Source organism: Passer montanus, unplaced genomic scaffold (assembly GCF_014805655.1).
Source record: "Passer montanus isolate IOZ18808 unplaced genomic scaffold, ASM1480565v1 scaffold15, whole genome shotgun sequence".
Classification (NCBI taxonomy): Eukaryota; Metazoa; Chordata; class Aves; order Passeriformes; family Passeridae; genus Passer; species Passer montanus.
The window spans coordinates 11781768-11798942 of NW_024362051.1; the positions used below are offsets into that span (position 1 = coordinate 11781768).

A 17175-nucleotide genomic window follows, 5' to 3' on the forward strand; every position below is an offset into this window, starting at 1 on the left:
TATTTCCAGGCTCTTAGTTGCCTGTCCTGACAAATTCTGTGGCACTGCTGCCGGGTGTAGCTGCAGGACAGCTGTATTTTGTGGCAGAAACAAATGTCTCTAGGATAGATGCTATGCTTTGCTCCTAACAGTGCTGGGCAGGTCCCATGGACACTGGGAATCCTTGGGAATCCTTGTGGCAGGATCCTTGACTTGGCCTGTGAGTGTGTGGTTGGGTCTGTATCATTTGAAACCCAACCTCTCCCTAGGATGGTTTTTCCCCAGTGGATGTTACAGGCAGTGCTGTACACTCGAGAAGGACAGGAGGAGACTCCACACCTCAGTCAGGATGGGGTGTGAATGTCCTGCTGTGCTGCTGCTTTTGGGGTTGGCTGACTTCATACCAACACAGGCCTTGAGTACCTTTGTGTCTCTGTTTTTCATGGGTTACGACAAACTGAGATGAGGAAAAATGTGGTTCATTTAGTGTGTGACAGGTGCTATGAAGATTGAGGTTTTTAATTTGTATTTCTAGTGCAGGTAGATACTGGGGTGCTTCTGACTTTTTAGCTTACCTGGTTTGTTTCCATTCAGGGCTGACTCCTTGCTCAGAGAGTGGTTATGCACAGGAAGATAATTGTGTTGAGTGTGTATTTTTAATCATCTGGTAAACTAAGAGCTCTCTCCCTTCCTTTCCTGTAAATCTGTTGGTGGAACTGTAATGGGGGATGTTCTCTCCAGGGTGGGTAACGCACAGATCACCTGCCAAACCCATTAAGTGCTCAGTGACTGAATTTGTATTTCCAGGTCAGGATAGGTGCTACTGACAATCCTAACTCTAGTTTTCTCTTTAAAGGGGGAGACATCAGTTCATGGGACTGCTGCAAGCCCCAAAGAGGGCCATGAGGAGGGGTCAGAGAATGACCATGGAGTGCCTTCGTCCAAAAAGATGCAGGGGGAGCGTGGAGGAGGAGCAGCTCTCAAGGAGAATGTGTGTCAGGTAGTGTTCTGAAGAAATCTCTTTGAAACTATCCCACTGTAGAGTATTTCTGTGTAGGTTCTGGGACACACTGGTGCCCCAGGTAAGCCCATGTAGCCTCCAAGTGCTTATTATGGAATTAACCAGCTTTTTGTGCTATGTATCAAGTATTTCTCCTGCATTAGCCTTTCTTCCTGTTAAAGTTCACAGAGGTTAGGGAGATGTAACCAGCATAAGATACATTTTACCCAATGTAGGATATCAGGGAGTTGGATGGTAAATAACAGTGGTTATACACAAACTGACACAAGGAAAATGTAGCATTTTTCCCCAGGGGGTCTCTGCTGGCAGTTCCGGCCAGCACGGGGTTGCTGCTGTGTGGGATGCTGCTGGGAAGAAAATTGCTCTGACTGATACTGTGTTTCTTTGCCACAGCTCTGTGAGAAGCCAGGGGAGTTGTTGCTGTGTGAGGCGCAGTGCTGTGGTGCTTTCCACCTGCAGTGCCTTGGGCTCTCCGAGATGCCAAAGGGCAAATTCATCTGCAATGAGTGTTCCACAGGTAGGGCAGCTTCTCTGGGGGCAGGACTCTGGGCTTACCTGGTGCTTCCTTGGCTGGAGTGATGTGCCTGCTGTAGGGCTGCTGAGTAGCTCTCAGTCCTCAGATTATTGGTTTGGTGTCTGATAATGACTTTCTAATTAGAATCACAGGGTGATTTGGGTTGGAAGGGACCTTAAAGATCATCAAATTCCACCCCCCTGCCACGGGCAGGAGCACCTTCCACTAGACCAGGTTGCTCCAAGCCCTGTCCAGCCTGGGCTTGAACACTTCCAGATATGAGGCATCCACAGCTTCTCTGGGCAACCTGTGCTAAGGCCTCTCCACCCTAATTTTTTCCTAATGTTTAGTCTAAACCTACTCTTTATTGATTTGAAGCTGTTAATAATGGCTTCAAATATTTGCCAGCCTTACTGTTGATTCAGACTTGGTGTACAAAGAAGTGAATGTCCATGATCCGCTGGGAAAGAGACAGATTCTTACCTGGGACTGTGCAGAGGGGTCTGCTGGGGAGAAGTCTTTTTCAGGCTGGAAAGGAGGAAATCTCAAAGTGGGGTTATTGATTTTTTTAAATTTTCTTTTTTCCCTGGCCGGAAGTCCAAGCTATAATAATATTTATTTTGATGTGGAATTCCACTGCAGCTTCAGGCCAAACCAGCCTGGTGCAGAGGCTTGTGCTCTGGGATGTGTGCAGCAGGCTGGGAAGTTGTGCTCTGCTATTGGGCAGCCTGGTGACAGCTCCAGGCCCTCCTTTAGCCCTCGTGTGTGACCAGTGCCTTGCTCTTTCTCCAGGGGTCCACACCTGCTTTGTGTGCAAGAGCTGCGGGGAGGACGTGAAGCGGTGCTTGCTGCCCCTCTGTGGGAAGTATTACCACGAGGCCTGCATACAGAAATACCCGCCCACAGTCATGCAGAACAAGGGCTTCCGCTGCTCCCTGCACATCTGCATGACCTGCCATGCTGCTAACCCAGCAAACATCTCTGCCTCTAAAGGTACCCGAGTCCTCCAGGGTGGTCTGGGGGGTGCAGTCACCTGGTTTTTCTTTGTGTCGTGTCCACCTGGTTCACCAGTTCTTTGCTCCGTTGCCTTTGTGTCCTTGCCACGGCGCTGGCTGTGTTTGCTGAGGAGGAGCTGCTGTGCTCCCAGGGGAGTGGAAGGGGTGGTGTCAGAGCAGAGGCTCAGCAGCACTCCCCAGGGTCGGCCGTGGCAGCTGGAATGTTCTCAGGCTGTCCCGAGGCTCGGATTCCTGCACGCCCAGCCTTGCCTCAGGCCTCAGTGGGTTTTTGAGTAAATCTCTGGAGCTGTACAGACACGCTTGGGTTTCTCCCACCTGCTCCTCACCGTGCCAGTGCTGCAGATGGTGCCTTGCTTAGCAGCACGGGCTGTCAACACAGCGGCATCAAGAGCAGCACAGGGCAAGCTATGATATTGTTCTACTAATCCATTTTGTTCTATGTAAACTCTCATCTTGTAGTGGAGACACCCTTGGGCTAAGCTTCCTAGGCAAATATTTGTTTGAGCTGTTTGCAGCAATACCTTGACCTTTATCTCACATGATCAAACTTAAAACTTTTGTGATTGCTGTGTATGTTTGCTTCTAAGGCTGCCTTTCTTTAATCCTTGGTATCTTAAGATGGGTGACAATAAGACTGGCTCTATTTTTATCCTCAGAGTCTGTGTCAAAGTTGGCTTTTTTCCCCCATTTATCAATATTTGGTGTAGAAAACAGCACCAGGGCCAAAAGCCTGCAGCCCACAGCCAGCCACTTCCCCACTGAACATTTGGTGACTGGCTGCTGCTTCTCACTGGTCACATTTACCCCTTTTCTCCCACCTCTTCTTCCTGTTTATATTCTGCTGTGAGGAACTGAAAATGGCCTCTCAAAAACCTCACATAAACTAGGCCTGTAGGGAAGTCTGAATTGCCTGGAAGTTCTGGAATTTCAGGGTAAAATCTGATAAACAAGAGGCAAGCGCTTGTGTTTTCAGAAGCTACATGGATTGATTTCATTATGTGCAGCTAAGCACTTGGAACACCCCATCTGTAATTACTGTCGGAGCTGATTTAATAATTATTTGTGTATGATAGGAAGCAGTCCCAGTCTGTGAACTCTTGAACTGTTTCTGCACAGCATGCAGGATATTTTTCACTTCTAAATAATGCAGTTTTATCTATGGTTGTAGGTATTGCAGATTTTATAATTTTATATATATTTAGTTACATTAAATAACTTAATAGAAATCCAGTGAGTATATCATGGGTGGTCTATAAAAATTAAAAATCAGCTTCCTTCTCATTTTGAGCATAGGTATGAGTAGGGTCTGGTTTTAGTAGGCAGGAGTGGTGATCCTTCAGAGGCTGACTGTGTGTGTTGGTGCCAGGCCGCCTGATGCGCTGCGTGCGGTGTCCGGTCGCGTATCACTCCAACGACTTCTGCCTGGCCGCCGGCTCCGTGGTCCTGGCCTCCAACAGCATCATCTGCCCCAACCACTTCACGGCACGCCGGGGCTGCCGCAACCACGAGCACGTCAACGTCAGCTGGTGCTTTGTCTGCTCGGAAGGTGAGGTGCTCAGCGCTGGCTCCCCTGGCACCACAATTCATTACAAAGGGCAGAAGCTGTTCCCATTCCCAGCGGGAGCTGCAGAGAGCAGACTGCCTCTTTGTCTTCCACATTTAAGTCCAGCTTCAGGCTAGGACCTTTTCTGGATTCTTAGAAGGGTTCTTTTTTTACTGGGAGTAGAGCCCAACTTTTGAAAAGGGCTTGCAGGAGACCATCATTCCCTTTTCCCAGGTCTGTCTGGAAATGGGGAGTGCAGGGCTTCTGCACAGTGTCTGATAAATTTCTCCATTCTTTTTGCAGGGGGCAGCCTTTTATGCTGTGAGTCGTGCCCGGCTGCGTTTCACCGTGAGTGTCTAAACATTGAGATGCCAGAGGGAAGCTGGTATTGTAATGATTGCAAGGCAGGCAAAAAGCCACACTACAAAGAAGTAGTCTGGGTGAAAGTTGGGCGCTACAGGTAGGTGAAGATAGAACAGACTTGTCCCCATCCCTTCTTCATGCAGTGCTCATGGTGATGGAGGTGAGGAGCTGCTCCTCTCTGCAGGGTTCATTGCAGCAAGCATCTGCATTTTTTGCATGCACGTTGCTGGTAAAATGTGAGCTTTCCTCCTTTAGTAGCCTCTTTTCTCCCCACCAGCCTTGCTGGTAAGCCCTCACACACTTTTTCCCATATCTCCATGCAGTAGCATACTTTTGAGGTGGCTGGAAGTGGGGAAGCCAGAGGTTTCATCTGCCCTTTCCTGTGTTGCAGGTGGTGGCCAGCTGAGATTTGCCATCCTAGGACAATTCCTGTCAACATCCAGAAAATGAAACATGACATCGGTGAGTTCCCTGTGCTGTTCTTTGGCTCCAAGGACTACCTGTGGACCCACCAGGCTCGTGTGTTCCCCTACATGGAAGGTGATGTCAGCAGCAAAGACAAGATGGGGAAGGGCGTGGATGGCATATACAAAAAAGGTAACTTGTCTTCATCCAGGGAAGTACATGGTCTTACCCTTTTCATTCCTCTTTAGAAAAGTGTCATTCATGTAGCAGAGAAAAATGTATTCTTATAAATTAAGTGAAATTAAATGTGTAGAATAAGCTGCTGCTTATGTATCATCCAGCATGCTCAGAGTGTTTGTTTGACTCCCAGAGAGGGAGAAGAGTGTGCAGATCTCTTTGTCCAGCTCTGACATAACATATCAAAATTCAAGTGAGCTGCTGCTGTGTCAGCTTTCCTCTGTGTAATACAGTCATTATCTTGATATAAATGTGCACTTGAGAGTTGTGGGTGTAGCTGCCTGGCATCTCTGCCCAAGAGGGCAGGCAAAGATGGCCAACAGATGGGATGCTTCATCACCCATGAGCAGGCCCTTGACTGTAATTTCTGCACTTTCCTGCTGCATTGGCCTTTTCTTCACCCTCCTCTGTTGAGCCTTGTGAGCACTGGGTGGACAGTGGCTGCCCAGCTCTGCATGAGCAGAGGGAGTTCCTCATAACAGAGCCTGTTCTCTCACTTAGCTCTTCAGGAAGCTGCTGTGAGATTTGAAGAGTTGAAAGCACAGAAAGAACTGAGACAACTTCAGGAAGACAAAAAGAATGACAAGAAACCTCCTCCCTACAAACACATCAAGGTGAGGGGAGGTGGTGGGGGGCAGGTGTGGAAGAGAAGTCTTGAGCTGTCGGTGCAGGTGATTTACAGGTATACAGAAACATTTTGATGTTTGGGTGTCTGGCTGTTCTTGAAGGTTCCTTTGATCCTCTTTCCATCCTCAGCAAGCTGGGCTGCACTGACAGAGGTGCTCTGGTTTGCTGGAACAGATCTGATCATGTCTGTGCTGTCCGTGTCAGTTGTGTGGTCCAAAGGAAGTGTCTCTGTACCTAGAGAACTCAGGGGAGAGGGCTGGTAGTGCTCAGTGTGGTCAAATGCGCTGCTGATGGCAAGGTGGACAAACCAGGACAGGAGGTGGTCAGGGTGCAGTGCAGCAAGGCTGTGTGGAGGGTGTGCCAACCCACAGTATCTTCTATCAGCTGCTATTGTTTTATTTCTCTTTCTGTATCAGTTGGTGACTGAACAGAAATACTGAAGCAGGTGCATAGGCTGCAGTATCAGCCCTTTTCCTCAGTTTTAGGGAACTATTTGCATTAAGGGCTGTTAAATATTATTGTTGTTATTGAGTTAGAATTGGAGCAGCAATAGCTACAGGATACAGGTGACTTGAGAGCTGAGACCAAGCATGTGCCTGTGTCTGAGAAGTGGATCCCAACTGACCAGAAACCCATTGACTCAGGGACTGTGTTCTTTTTTTACTGCTTCTGTCTTCCCTTTTTATGTGGCAAAATATGAAAGCTTAACTGGTTTCTGGCACTTTTTGTATCTAGCTAGGATTTTTAGGCAGGCAGGTATATCCTGCATGAGTTACTGTGTGGTGTAAAGAGCACAGCTGAATGCTGTGGCAGAAGTATGGGCCTGGCAGCTTCAGTAGAGGAAGTAGTTTCTCATTATAGCTATTTTTAGGCCTCTCTGGCCACAACATGAAGGAACTTTGGAAGCAGTTTAGAGCCTTTGAAATACCCTTTTATATAAATAATGACGGTTGTGGTCATTAGTCATGGCAGCTCTTCTGAGGTCTGGGTGCAAGCTGTTGGTCTCTCTGAAAGCAAAGCAGTTTGCAGGAGCAGATGGTGAACTGGAGAAGGCTTCAGGATGGAATGGCTGAAGCTGTTTGTGTCCACTCCTTCTAAGGAGATCAGCACCTCGAGTGCATCCCAGGGAACACCCACATGAGAGGCTGCTGTAAAATATACTTGGGATCCTTCATCATGTCAGGCTTGTGATGAGTCCAAGCATTGCCCTGCTTTGGTTTTTTCCCAGCAGTGCCTCAGAGAATAGGGCAGGTGTGCAGTGGCAGTACTAGAGCAGTACCAGTGGTGGATTGGCCCAATCCTGTGAGTCTTGCCACTCTTAATGAGCCTGGGTAAGAGATGGGAGGCAGCAGAGGAGAACCTGAGTGACAAGGAAGGTTGGAGGTGGGGCACAGTTCCAGGAGGAAAGTGGGGGAGACTGTGTTGAAGTGATTAATGAGGGGTTTCTGCAGGGTTTGTGTTTAAACAAAGGGGAATCAGGACTGGGCCAGCTTCAGACAGGCTGTCAGTGTGGAAAGTCTGTGGGTGGGACTAGGTAATTTATATGGGGGCTGGAATAGGTTTGCTAAAATCCCTTCCTTTCATGTTCTGGGAGAGGAAAGTGAGATAGTGGTTCACCCAGGGAAAGAACAACAAGGAACTTTTCTTCAGTGTCTCTCTCCAAAGTCCTGACTTTCTGTTGCCTGCTTTTCAGCGTTTGCTGCCTTTAACCAAACCCCAAGGACCCAGCTCATGCCACAGACACGGCAGTCGCTTCTCCACCTGGTGCTGCACTCTGCTTCCTTCTGGAGCGGTTTTTAGAGAGCTCCTTGGCTTAACTCTGAGCTCCTCTTTGGGCCTTCCAACCCCAGCCTTGTCTGGTTTGGCTTCCATTTACATCTGCAGGACAGTTGGGTAGGGAGGTAACTGCATGGTAGGCCTTGTGTCACAGCTGTGACAGCTGAGGGCACAAACCAGCTTGAAGGTAACATTCAAAAAGCAGGGCAGTAAGGGAAAAGCACCTGACACTCAGACTGGGAAAGGTGCAGTTTGATGCAGAAAGTGGTTTGGTGCTGCTCACAGGGATGCTGTGTGCCCAGCAAGAGCACTGGGTGGCCACCTGAGCTGGATGATGGGAGGGGGACACTTGGCAGCCTCTCACCTTGCAAGGGTCACAGAATATACACTGCACCAGGTGATGCTTATGGGGAACTGCATCCTCCTGAGCTCTTTTCTCTAACCTTCTGCCTCTCAAAATAGCATTCCCAGGAGTACAGCTGTGCCTGTACTTGTGTCCTTCTGCCCTTTGCTGTCCCTAAGTCACCACAGCCCGTCAGCTCATAGGCGAGGGTGGAGTACAGAAGCGCCTGTCGGGGTAAGCCGTAGCTCCCAAGATCTCATGTCCCTCGTGTGCCTTGAAGGTGAACCGGCCGGTGGGGAAGGTGCAGATCTTCACTGCAGACCTGTCCGAGATCCCGCGCTGCAACTGCAAGCCCACGGACGAGAACCCCTGCGGCCTGGACTCGGAGTGCATCAACCGCATGCTGCTCTACGAGTGCCACCCCCTGGTGTGTCCCGCTGGCGAGCGCTGCCAGAACCAGTGCTTCTCCAAGCGCCAGTACCCCGAGGTGCAGATCTTCCGCACACTGGCGCGAGGCTGGGGCTTGCAGGCCAAGACAGACATCAGGAAGGTACCTGCGCCCTTTCTGTGTCGTTTTGTCTCTTGATCACTCTTGGTTTGAAAAAGACTTGTTGCTGTAGAATGTCATTTAGAAAGAAAATTTGATTTCATCTTTTCTGTCTCGATGAGAGTGTTTTGGCTCAGCTGACTGAGAAGGCGATTTGCATGTTGATGTCCCACAGGGTAAGAAAGGTGATTGCTTGGTCAGTCTGCTTGTAAGAACAATGGGATGGTGCTCAGGATTTCCAGATGGGGAACAGTGATTATTCCTCCCACCCATTGCTGACTAGCCAGGCTTATCCAGCATGAGAATCTTGTGTCAGAAACAGAAACCAGAGCTTGGAACTTAAAAAAGGGCAGTGTCTTGGACATGGCTGTTATTGCTGCTGAAACTGATTATCTCCACCTAAAACACTTGTATGTCTTTCAAATGCAAGGAATAGCAATTCTTTGGACACACATCTGTGCTGAACGAAGGAGGAGGAATGTTAAACCCAAAAGAACCCCAAAGCTAATAAAGGATAAAGTGAAATAGAGGACTATTAGCATAGTAAGTGAAGAATGTCTGAAAAGGGAGTAGTGATGACATGATAAGAGGGAGGCCTTGATAGAAGAGGCAAAATGTGAGTCTGTCCTGTTGAAAACTTTGCTGCCTGCTGTGCCATTAGTTAAAGGATATTTCTGCCATTCCATGTGTTTGTTTCACTTTCAGTAGACAGTCTGGAAACAGAAAACACTCAGTTATTTAGTGGGGAGACCTATTAGCCCCACTGGAACAGAGCTGGGGTTCTCTTTAATGGCTGGAGTATGGTCTCTGCAGTACTTGACCACAGGAGAACTCCTGCACTCACTGCAGGAGCAGGTGCTCCAGGTGCATCCTGCTGCTCCATGTGTTGGTCCCCAAAGGGATATTGTTTTCAGCTGGAATGCAATTAGGGCTGTGCTTTGAGCTTTGCAGCAAAGTGCTGTTCTTGTGGTTAACTTCTGTGCTGTCCCTGGATGCTAATTCTTTCTTTGGCACAAAGAATAACCCGATGGTCACAGTTCTTTATTTAATTTATTTTGAGTTATTTGAGCATGTGAAACGGATGTATGGTTCAGGGCTCTTGGTGAAGGTTACAGGCCAAACTGGCTGCAGAGCACAGGGAGAGATTTTTAGGAAGGAAACAGGAGCTAAGTTCTAGCACAAAGGTGAACATCCCTCCATCCTGCAGATAATTTGTCTTGTCTTATGAGTTGTTGTTTTGTGTCTGGCAGGGTGAATTTGTTAATGAGTATGTTGGGGAGCTAATTGACGAAGAGGAGTGCCGGGCCCGAATCCGCTACGCTCAGGAGCACGACATTACCAATTTCTACATGTTGACACTGGATAAGGTATGTGCAAGGAGTCTCCTGCCAGTACCTGAACAGAAGTAAAAAGATGGGAAGGAAGGCATGATACTCTGTCTAGCAAAAATGTGCTAAGCATTGCTGATGAGCTGGTCTGCATTTCCTCTGAAATGACTGAATGAATTAACGTGTAATAGAGGAGCTTCAGGCTGGATTTCAGGGTTAGGAGGAAAGTCTGAACAGGCATTGCCTGAGTGTGTTCATTAGAGGTGAGGACAGTTGTCTGAGGACTGTAGATCCTACTTCAGCACAAGAGGCTGAATTTGAGAGCACTGGGATTCTTCCCAGCCCCTGAACTTTGGAGAGCCCAGAAGGGGGTTGGTCTGTGCCAGAAGAGCCATGTAAGTTATAGGCACAGCAAGACCTTCATCTGAGTTCAGATCTCAGGTCTTGCTGTTCTCAGTAGACTGATGGATTTAGTTACACCCACAGGCTCCCCAGTGGGTGCTGCAGAGCCTGTGGGTGTAACAGGTTGTTGCTATGAACTCCTGATTTTCAGAGGTTTAAGTGATTTTGTCAGCTGCTTTCCCTACTTTGTCACTCCACCATGGAAAGATGAGAAGAAAATCATGAAAGCAAACATGGGGAGGAAGCTCTACAGTGTGGGACAGGAAAACTGACTGCTTTGTCTTTCCCCTCATCCTGCTGCATGCTCACACTGACCATATCTTGTTCTCCTTGTATGGCTGATGGAGCAGACCCAAGTGTTAGTATCTTCCTCATTGCTGCAAAAGCAAATCTCAGTTGCAGCTTCCCTCTCCTCTCCAGCCCCATAACAAGCTGTGCACCAGTGTACCTCAGCTAACACATTCTTCCTGTTTTCCTTCTATGCTCTAACATGTAAGAAATAGGAACTGCTATTTTGCTTTTAAGCAGAAATTGGGGCTGGAACCACAAGCACTGCCTTGGAAATGTGTGGCGGTGATGTTTATCCAGTACTGATGTCACAGGGAGACTTTGTTTCCCAGAAAGCAACAGTGTCACTGTCCTGGCTGTTTGGGAGCCCTGTGTCTTTGAGGAGGAGGATGATGTGCAGGAGGCTGCCGTGTGGTCTGCCAGCAATCTGCCAGCACATCAGGGCTGGTTAATTGCAGCTGATGACAGCTGATTGAAATGTGGTTTTCTGGGGTTTTTTTGCGATCCAGGATCGAATCATTGACGCTGGGCCAAAGGGCAACTATGCTCGGTTCATGAACCATTGCTGCCAGCCCAACTGTGAGACTCAGAAGTGGTGTGTGAATGGTGACACCCGGGTCGGGCTCTTCGCACTTGTAAATATCAAAGCTGGTAAGGAACACACTGTCAATGCCTGCAGTAGCCTCGGGGGTTCTGGGAGGAAAAGGGAGGGTTTGGAGCTCTCTGGAAGATTTAATTTTTATTTTCATAGGGGTATTCATGAGGCTTAACAGCAGCATTAGCATAAAGAAACACAGCCATGGCATCAGTGGAGGTTGAAACGGGGCCCTGCTACAGAATCAATGCCCTTTTTAGCTGTAAAATGTGGTAGGGGTGAGGGGTTGCACTGAATTTCAATCTACACAGATCTTTGGGGAGATTAATAGTTTGGTGTCCTTCTGTAGTGGTGGCTGTCATTTGTGACATTGTATTTAAAAAGTGCTTTTACTTTAGCAATAAAACATTCTGCTCTGTAATTCATTAACAACTTGCTTGGGTTTGATCTGCTTTTGTCCAGGGACTGAGCTGACTTTCAACTACAATCTGGAGTGTTTGGGAAATGGAAAGACCGTTTGTAAATGTGGTGCCCCAAACTGCAGTGGCTTCCTAGGAGTAAGGCCAAAGGTATGATGCATCCTTTAAGCTTTTGTTCTTCCAAATTGCCTCTTTGCATAGATGTGTATCAGTCACGCAGAAGTTGATTGCAGAAGTTTCTGGTTGAAGAGATCATTTAAGTGTGGCCATGGGAACAGTGCTTGAAATGAGTTAAATATTCGAGTTTTCTTTCTGAGAGCAAGTCTTAGTCTTCAGTTATCAGAGTTGCTATAAATAACGACAGGAAGCTTTATTTTACACTGAAAGAATAAAAGAAAGAGGGTGTTTTTTTTAATTTAAAAAAAAATTTCTACTTCTTATCATGACATTTTCCATAGCACTAGAGGAGCAAAGGACAGGCATGGGAAAGACTTCATTAGATAACCAAGAAAACACAACTCAGCCCATTTCCCAAAGTAAAGGCTCCCAAAGTAAATTGTGAGCATGCATGGAAGGGCAGCAGACTCACATTCCTGCACACTGAAGTTGCTTTAGAGCCAGAAGGCTGCTACTTCACCATCTATTCTCCAGTAAAGTTCCTGGTTTTATTCTGGTTTTAATGAAATTACCATTTTTTACACATCAGACAGACACAAGAAATGTGCCATATCTGTTGTTGAAAAGCCACCAGCTTTTAGAACTCACTGACTTTTTGAGGGCTTCGATTTGTAACTGTAATGTTGCAGTAACAGGAATTGATTTCAATTACCTCCTTGTGTGAGCTGGTTCTCACTGGGAAAAGGAAATAACAGGAGCAGTTGGCCGAGTTCCCAGCTGTCACCCACTAAATCTATGTCTCAGCTGTTGGTTTGTTACAAGTGCTTCACCAAATCAGTCTGTAATCCCTCTGCTCTGGCATGTGGATCCTTCCGTGCCCACAGTTAAGGGTTAAAAGCCTCCAGCACAGTTGTTGGGCCCCATCAATATATAGGGAAGGTTTTATGAATTCTCCAGAGATTAGTTCTTCAGAAAAATTTACTTACAAAAATAAAAAATTGATGTCTTCAGAAGCTGGAAGATGAGGGGAGTGGCACATATCATGTATTTAGCTCCTTTTCGGGTTGCAATTTAAAGTTCAATTGATTTTGTGCTGCCCCTGTGTTACACATGGCTTGACTGTCATTTTTGCCTTGAAATTGGAGGTTGCATGATGGAAATGAGAGAGAGGTGCCCTTTAGTTGGCATTCATGTTCCATTGTGATATCTGAGGCTACTCATTCCATCTTGATGAGATGGGCTAAGAAACAGTTCCAGAAAACAATACATTGGGGTGATTTTTAAAAAAATTCTTCTCACAATACATGCATTTTTTAAGCTTTCTGAAGATACAGCAAGACAAAACCGATTATACTCAAGTTCACTCTTAAAAGTGGCTTCTAACCAGGACTGTGGAGGAATGTTTGGGAGTCTGTGGTACTGCAGGGAGCAAGTGGGAATCGCTTAGTCCAGCTGTTAGACCTCTCTTAGACATTCAAATTAGCTGTGAAGGGATTTTCTTGTTCTCTTTGTAATTAGATGGCCGAGAAACCAGCATAGTTTAGGTGGTAGTATTTCAGTGCCTGCATTTTCAGTGATAAGAAAGACCTGGCTTGTCCCCATTGTCAGGGGGAATGATGGTATGAGAGCAGAAACATCCACATGTGAAGGGGAAGGAAACAATCAAGAGATGTAACTTCTTGGTGACAGGAAAGCTGGGTAGCAAACTGCAGAGTTATGTAATTGTAGGTCTGGAGACCAAGGTTTTTAAATGTTTTGATGATGAAAATATTATGCACGATATTTTTGCAGAGTAAAGGATGTAAAAATTGCTTCATAGGCATTGTCTCAGCACACAGAGATGTCCTGCATGGAGAACACATATTTGAACACAAAGAGATGTAGAAAATGGCACAGAATTTAGCTCATGTCTCCTTAGATAAGCTAAAGTGATGGTGCTTTGATAAGGTCAGGACTGGGGGCAAGAAGCATCATCTTTGTGGAGCTGAGTGTTCCACACAATGGGAGGCTCAGCCTGGCTTGGAGGGGGAGTTGGAAGAGCAGGGTTGGAGGAAGCCTCAGGCCAGAGAAAAGAGCACTTGAACCATTTCGTTGCCTGTCCTGGGTCCAGTTGTAGTTACTTCACTACACAGATAATTTAATTTAACTGTGATCATGCAGAGTTTGGTTGTCGTTGGTGTGGGAGAGTGAGAGGATGGGGAAGATGCAAAGGAATAACTGGGTATGGGGGAATGGAGAGTGGATATTCCACAGTACACACCTGGAGAGGTGAACAGCAGAAACAAATCCACCAGGAGAAGGTCGTGGTGGAGAAGGAGCCACTCTGCAGCTCAGCTGCTGCAGGACTGAGCTGTGGTGTGACACAGCTGTGGAAAAGGCAAATGAGGGCAGTGCTTTGGGGGAATTTCCTGTTCTTTTGGCCAAGTGTTTTTGTCTTTGTATGAGAGGTGTTATCTGAGGTAGCGTGTGTAATTCTGTAACTTCTGTTTGGGATAAATGTACTCAATAAGGGCAGAGAAAAGCCACTGGGAAGACTGAGTGTGCAGACTGTGACAGTTTCAGTTTGCAGGAGAGTGTGTCCCAGAGGTTTCTTCATGGAGACAGAAAAGCTTCAAATGCTGAATTTGATGATCTTGGAGGTCTTCTGATTTTGTGATTCTGGTGCAAAAGAACACCATTGACACAAGAACAAGTAGGTCTAAACTGATGACAGATAAATTCATACTGAAATTGGAGAGGGAAGTGATGAATGTGAAAAAGTGCAGGAAGGCCCTGAATAGATTCTGTGAGTCATGTGTGCCAGGACACCTGACTACTTTGACCTGAAGAGTCTGGGAGAGGTGGCACGAGCTCAGTGACACCAGGCAGCCCCAGCTCCTCATTCTGCTGTTGCTAGTTAGATAAATCCCATGTCCAGTCAAGCTTTACTGCATGACTTCAGGCTCTTTCAAAATAACTGGGAGCTTTTTGCTGTAGTAACTTGGTTGCCAAATACCGAGCAGCACTAGAGATGCTGCACAGGCCTCAGGCATAGCTGGCAGTGGGATTTGTGTCAGCAGCAGGGTTTGCAGCAGGAAGGGAGCAGGTGGATGTTAACCAACATCTTTTGACCCCCAGAGCCAGCCCAGCCTCAGCGAGGAGAAGTCCAAGAAGCTGAAGAGGCGGCCGCAGATGAAGCGCAGGTCGCAGGCGGAGGTGATGAAGGAGAGGGAGGACGAGTGCTTCAGCTGCGGGGACGGGGGGCAGCTGGTCTCCTGTAAGAAGTCAGGCTGCCCCAAGGTGTACCATGCTGACTGCCTCAACCTGACCAAGAGACCTGCAGGTCAGTGCTCTGCACAGCTGGGCTCTGCTTGGCTCACGGTGCTGGCCCCGGGTGCTGCTCGTGACCTTGCTTCTTAACATTTAGAGAAATCTTTCTCACTTGAACAGATCTTGTTGCCCAACCAACCCAGCCCTGGTTTGCACCCCACTGTGACTGCAAAGAGGTGAACTAGTTGCTGAAAGGGGAGCTGGTCCTTGCCTAAGAGATGGTGCTTGTGAATTGACCCCATTCTTGGGGCTGCAGAGCATAATCCAAACAATAGCTGAGGTATTGGTCATCACACTGGCTGTTTACCCAAAGTTGAAGACAATTGTGAGTTGAATGGTGAGGAGAAGCTATGCTGGAAAACAGGAGTTAGAAAAGAATCTCTTAATTATCTGAATAGCCATTAATTCATAAGTAAGAGAACAGTACCAAAGCATGTTCTAGTATGTGTGACATGAGGACAAAAATCTAAAATAAGAAAATACTCAAAAAGTACAGGCCAGCCTCCAGCCTGTTCACCTACTTTATATTTGCAAAGTTTCTTCTAACAGCCTGACTTAAAAACACAAAGAATTGCCAGCTCTCTGATACATTTTTTTATATAGTGGAAGATTGTTGTCTCAGTCCTTTTCCAGCTTGTACAAACATAGCCTGAAGTTTTTATTCTTGATCTACTCTGGACCGTGTCCCACTTGCCTACACATTTTTTAAAACTGGAAACAAGTATTTTAGCAGCATTGTAGCCGTGGCCTGCCTTACTCTGACAGAAGAGAATAGTTATATTTTGGTTTTTACATAAAATTTCTTCGTAAATTGTGTTTTACTTCTTTTGCAAAAATAACTTATATTGATGTGATGTTGATGGTTTGCTTTATTCTTCTTGAGTTTTCATCTTGATCCTTTTCTCATATTTATTTCTTCCTCTTTCAATCCTGTTTTGCACCTGTCTTTATTTAATTATACCTTGTTGGTGCAAGAGCATTTGTCCAGTTTAAATTCTGAGCCTGTCCAACTAGATTTTTGTAGTCCCTTACAGGCTGGATGTTATCTACCCATATCTGTAAGAGTATTTGCTGTTCTGCTTTCAGAAATTTAAATTATTGTACAGATTAAAACACATTCCTGAAGGATGTAATTTGAAATGCCTTCTCAGTTTGCCACAAGACCATTAATAACTGTTTTTTGAGAATAATTTTCAGTCAGTTGTAGCAATTTTACTCTTTTTACACATAGGCAGTGATTTTCATACCCTGCTCCTTGGAGTATCATTCAGGACATGAAAGGTTCAGCACTTTCTACTTCAAATGTTTCCTCTGCCATGAGCATTGCTGTCAAGTAATTGGAATTTCCTGCTTGTTTGCATGTTTGCTAATTGTGTGATCTTACTTCCAAGAGCTCTGGGCTGTCCCTGGAGAGGGTGCTTATTCATTAGACCTTTTTATCCTGTCAAAGACCATTAGAGTGGTTTGAAAGGATTTATCCTTTCTGCAACAAAGGGGCAGGTTTTGACTTTTTTATTTTCCATCTGTACAAATGACCTCTATAAGAATGGTTGTAGGGTCTTGGCAGTGTTGTGTGGCTCTCTGGGATGCTGCTGGTGCAGGGGGAGCAGTGACAGCCTGTGCTGCAGCACCATGAGCCAGGAACAGGGGAGACCATGGGAAGTGTTAAACATCCTCACTTGGAAAAAAACGCTGAAAAATTGGAAAAGACACATAAAAGCAGAGTGCATATTTTGAGACTGGAACAGAAGACTTGGACTGGCTTCAAAGGAGGGGAAAAACTTACTACGTGTTGCCTTCAACCCCAGGGGAGAAGCAGCATGAGAGAGGGGAGTGGAGAGCTGCTGTTGCACAAGTCCAGGGAGCAATGCCCACAGCTGCTCAGTGCTGTGCTGCAGGAACCAGCCTCCCTGGAAAGGGGCTGGTAGCCACAGCCACAGGTCTGTGGGCTTGGTTCAGGCAGGCTGGGAAGTGCTCTGGCCTGGCTGGTGTCTGTGTTTGCCCTCTGGCTCAGAGCTCTGTGTCAGGGCTGCTCTGCGAGGAGCTGCTCCCCACAGCAAGGCAGGAGCAGGAGAGATTGGGAGTGTGGAGTGCTGGGAGAGTACAGAGGCAGGAGGTGTGTTTGGAAAAACATCTTTGCTCATCCTGTGGTCAGGGGCTCAGCGTGTACCTGGTTGTGTCCACGAACTGGAAGTGCTTGGTAGAGCCAAACACAGCCTTGGCTGAGGGAGCAGGAGGCTGAGCCAGTGAGGTGATCTATGAGTGAGAAAAGCAGCAGTCTCTGAAGTGTAATGTTGTGTTTTGCCTGCTGGTGGTGTTGGTACTGATGGTCAGTAGGTTCACTGT

The 17175-nt window shown here is 46.8% G+C and overlaps 1 protein-coding gene across 4 annotated transcripts in view; it reads left to right on the top strand.

The window, feature by feature from the left end:
* NSD1 (nuclear receptor binding SET domain protein 1) overlaps nucleotides 1-17175 on the top strand; it is a 60837-nt gene that overhangs the window by 34367 nt on the left and 9295 nt on the right. For all 4 annotated transcript variants that reach the window (XM_039701296.1, XM_039701297.1, XM_039701298.1 and 1 more), the window contains 12 exons: nucleotides 836-979; nucleotides 1394-1517; nucleotides 2307-2507; nucleotides 3897-4076; nucleotides 4377-4533; nucleotides 4828-5033; nucleotides 5580-5692; nucleotides 8105-8374; nucleotides 9622-9738; nucleotides 10899-11040; nucleotides 11447-11553; nucleotides 14638-14842. In XM_039701296.1, coding sequence (XP_039557230.1) covers nucleotides 836-979; nucleotides 1394-1517; nucleotides 2307-2507; nucleotides 3897-4076; nucleotides 4377-4533; nucleotides 4828-5033; nucleotides 5580-5692; nucleotides 8105-8374; nucleotides 9622-9738; nucleotides 10899-11040; nucleotides 11447-11553; nucleotides 14638-14842 — 1966 coding nt within the window. The remainder of the gene's footprint in view (nucleotides 1-835; nucleotides 980-1393; nucleotides 1518-2306; nucleotides 2508-3896; nucleotides 4077-4376; nucleotides 4534-4827; nucleotides 5034-5579; nucleotides 5693-8104; nucleotides 8375-9621; nucleotides 9739-10898; nucleotides 11041-11446; nucleotides 11554-14637; nucleotides 14843-17175) is intronic.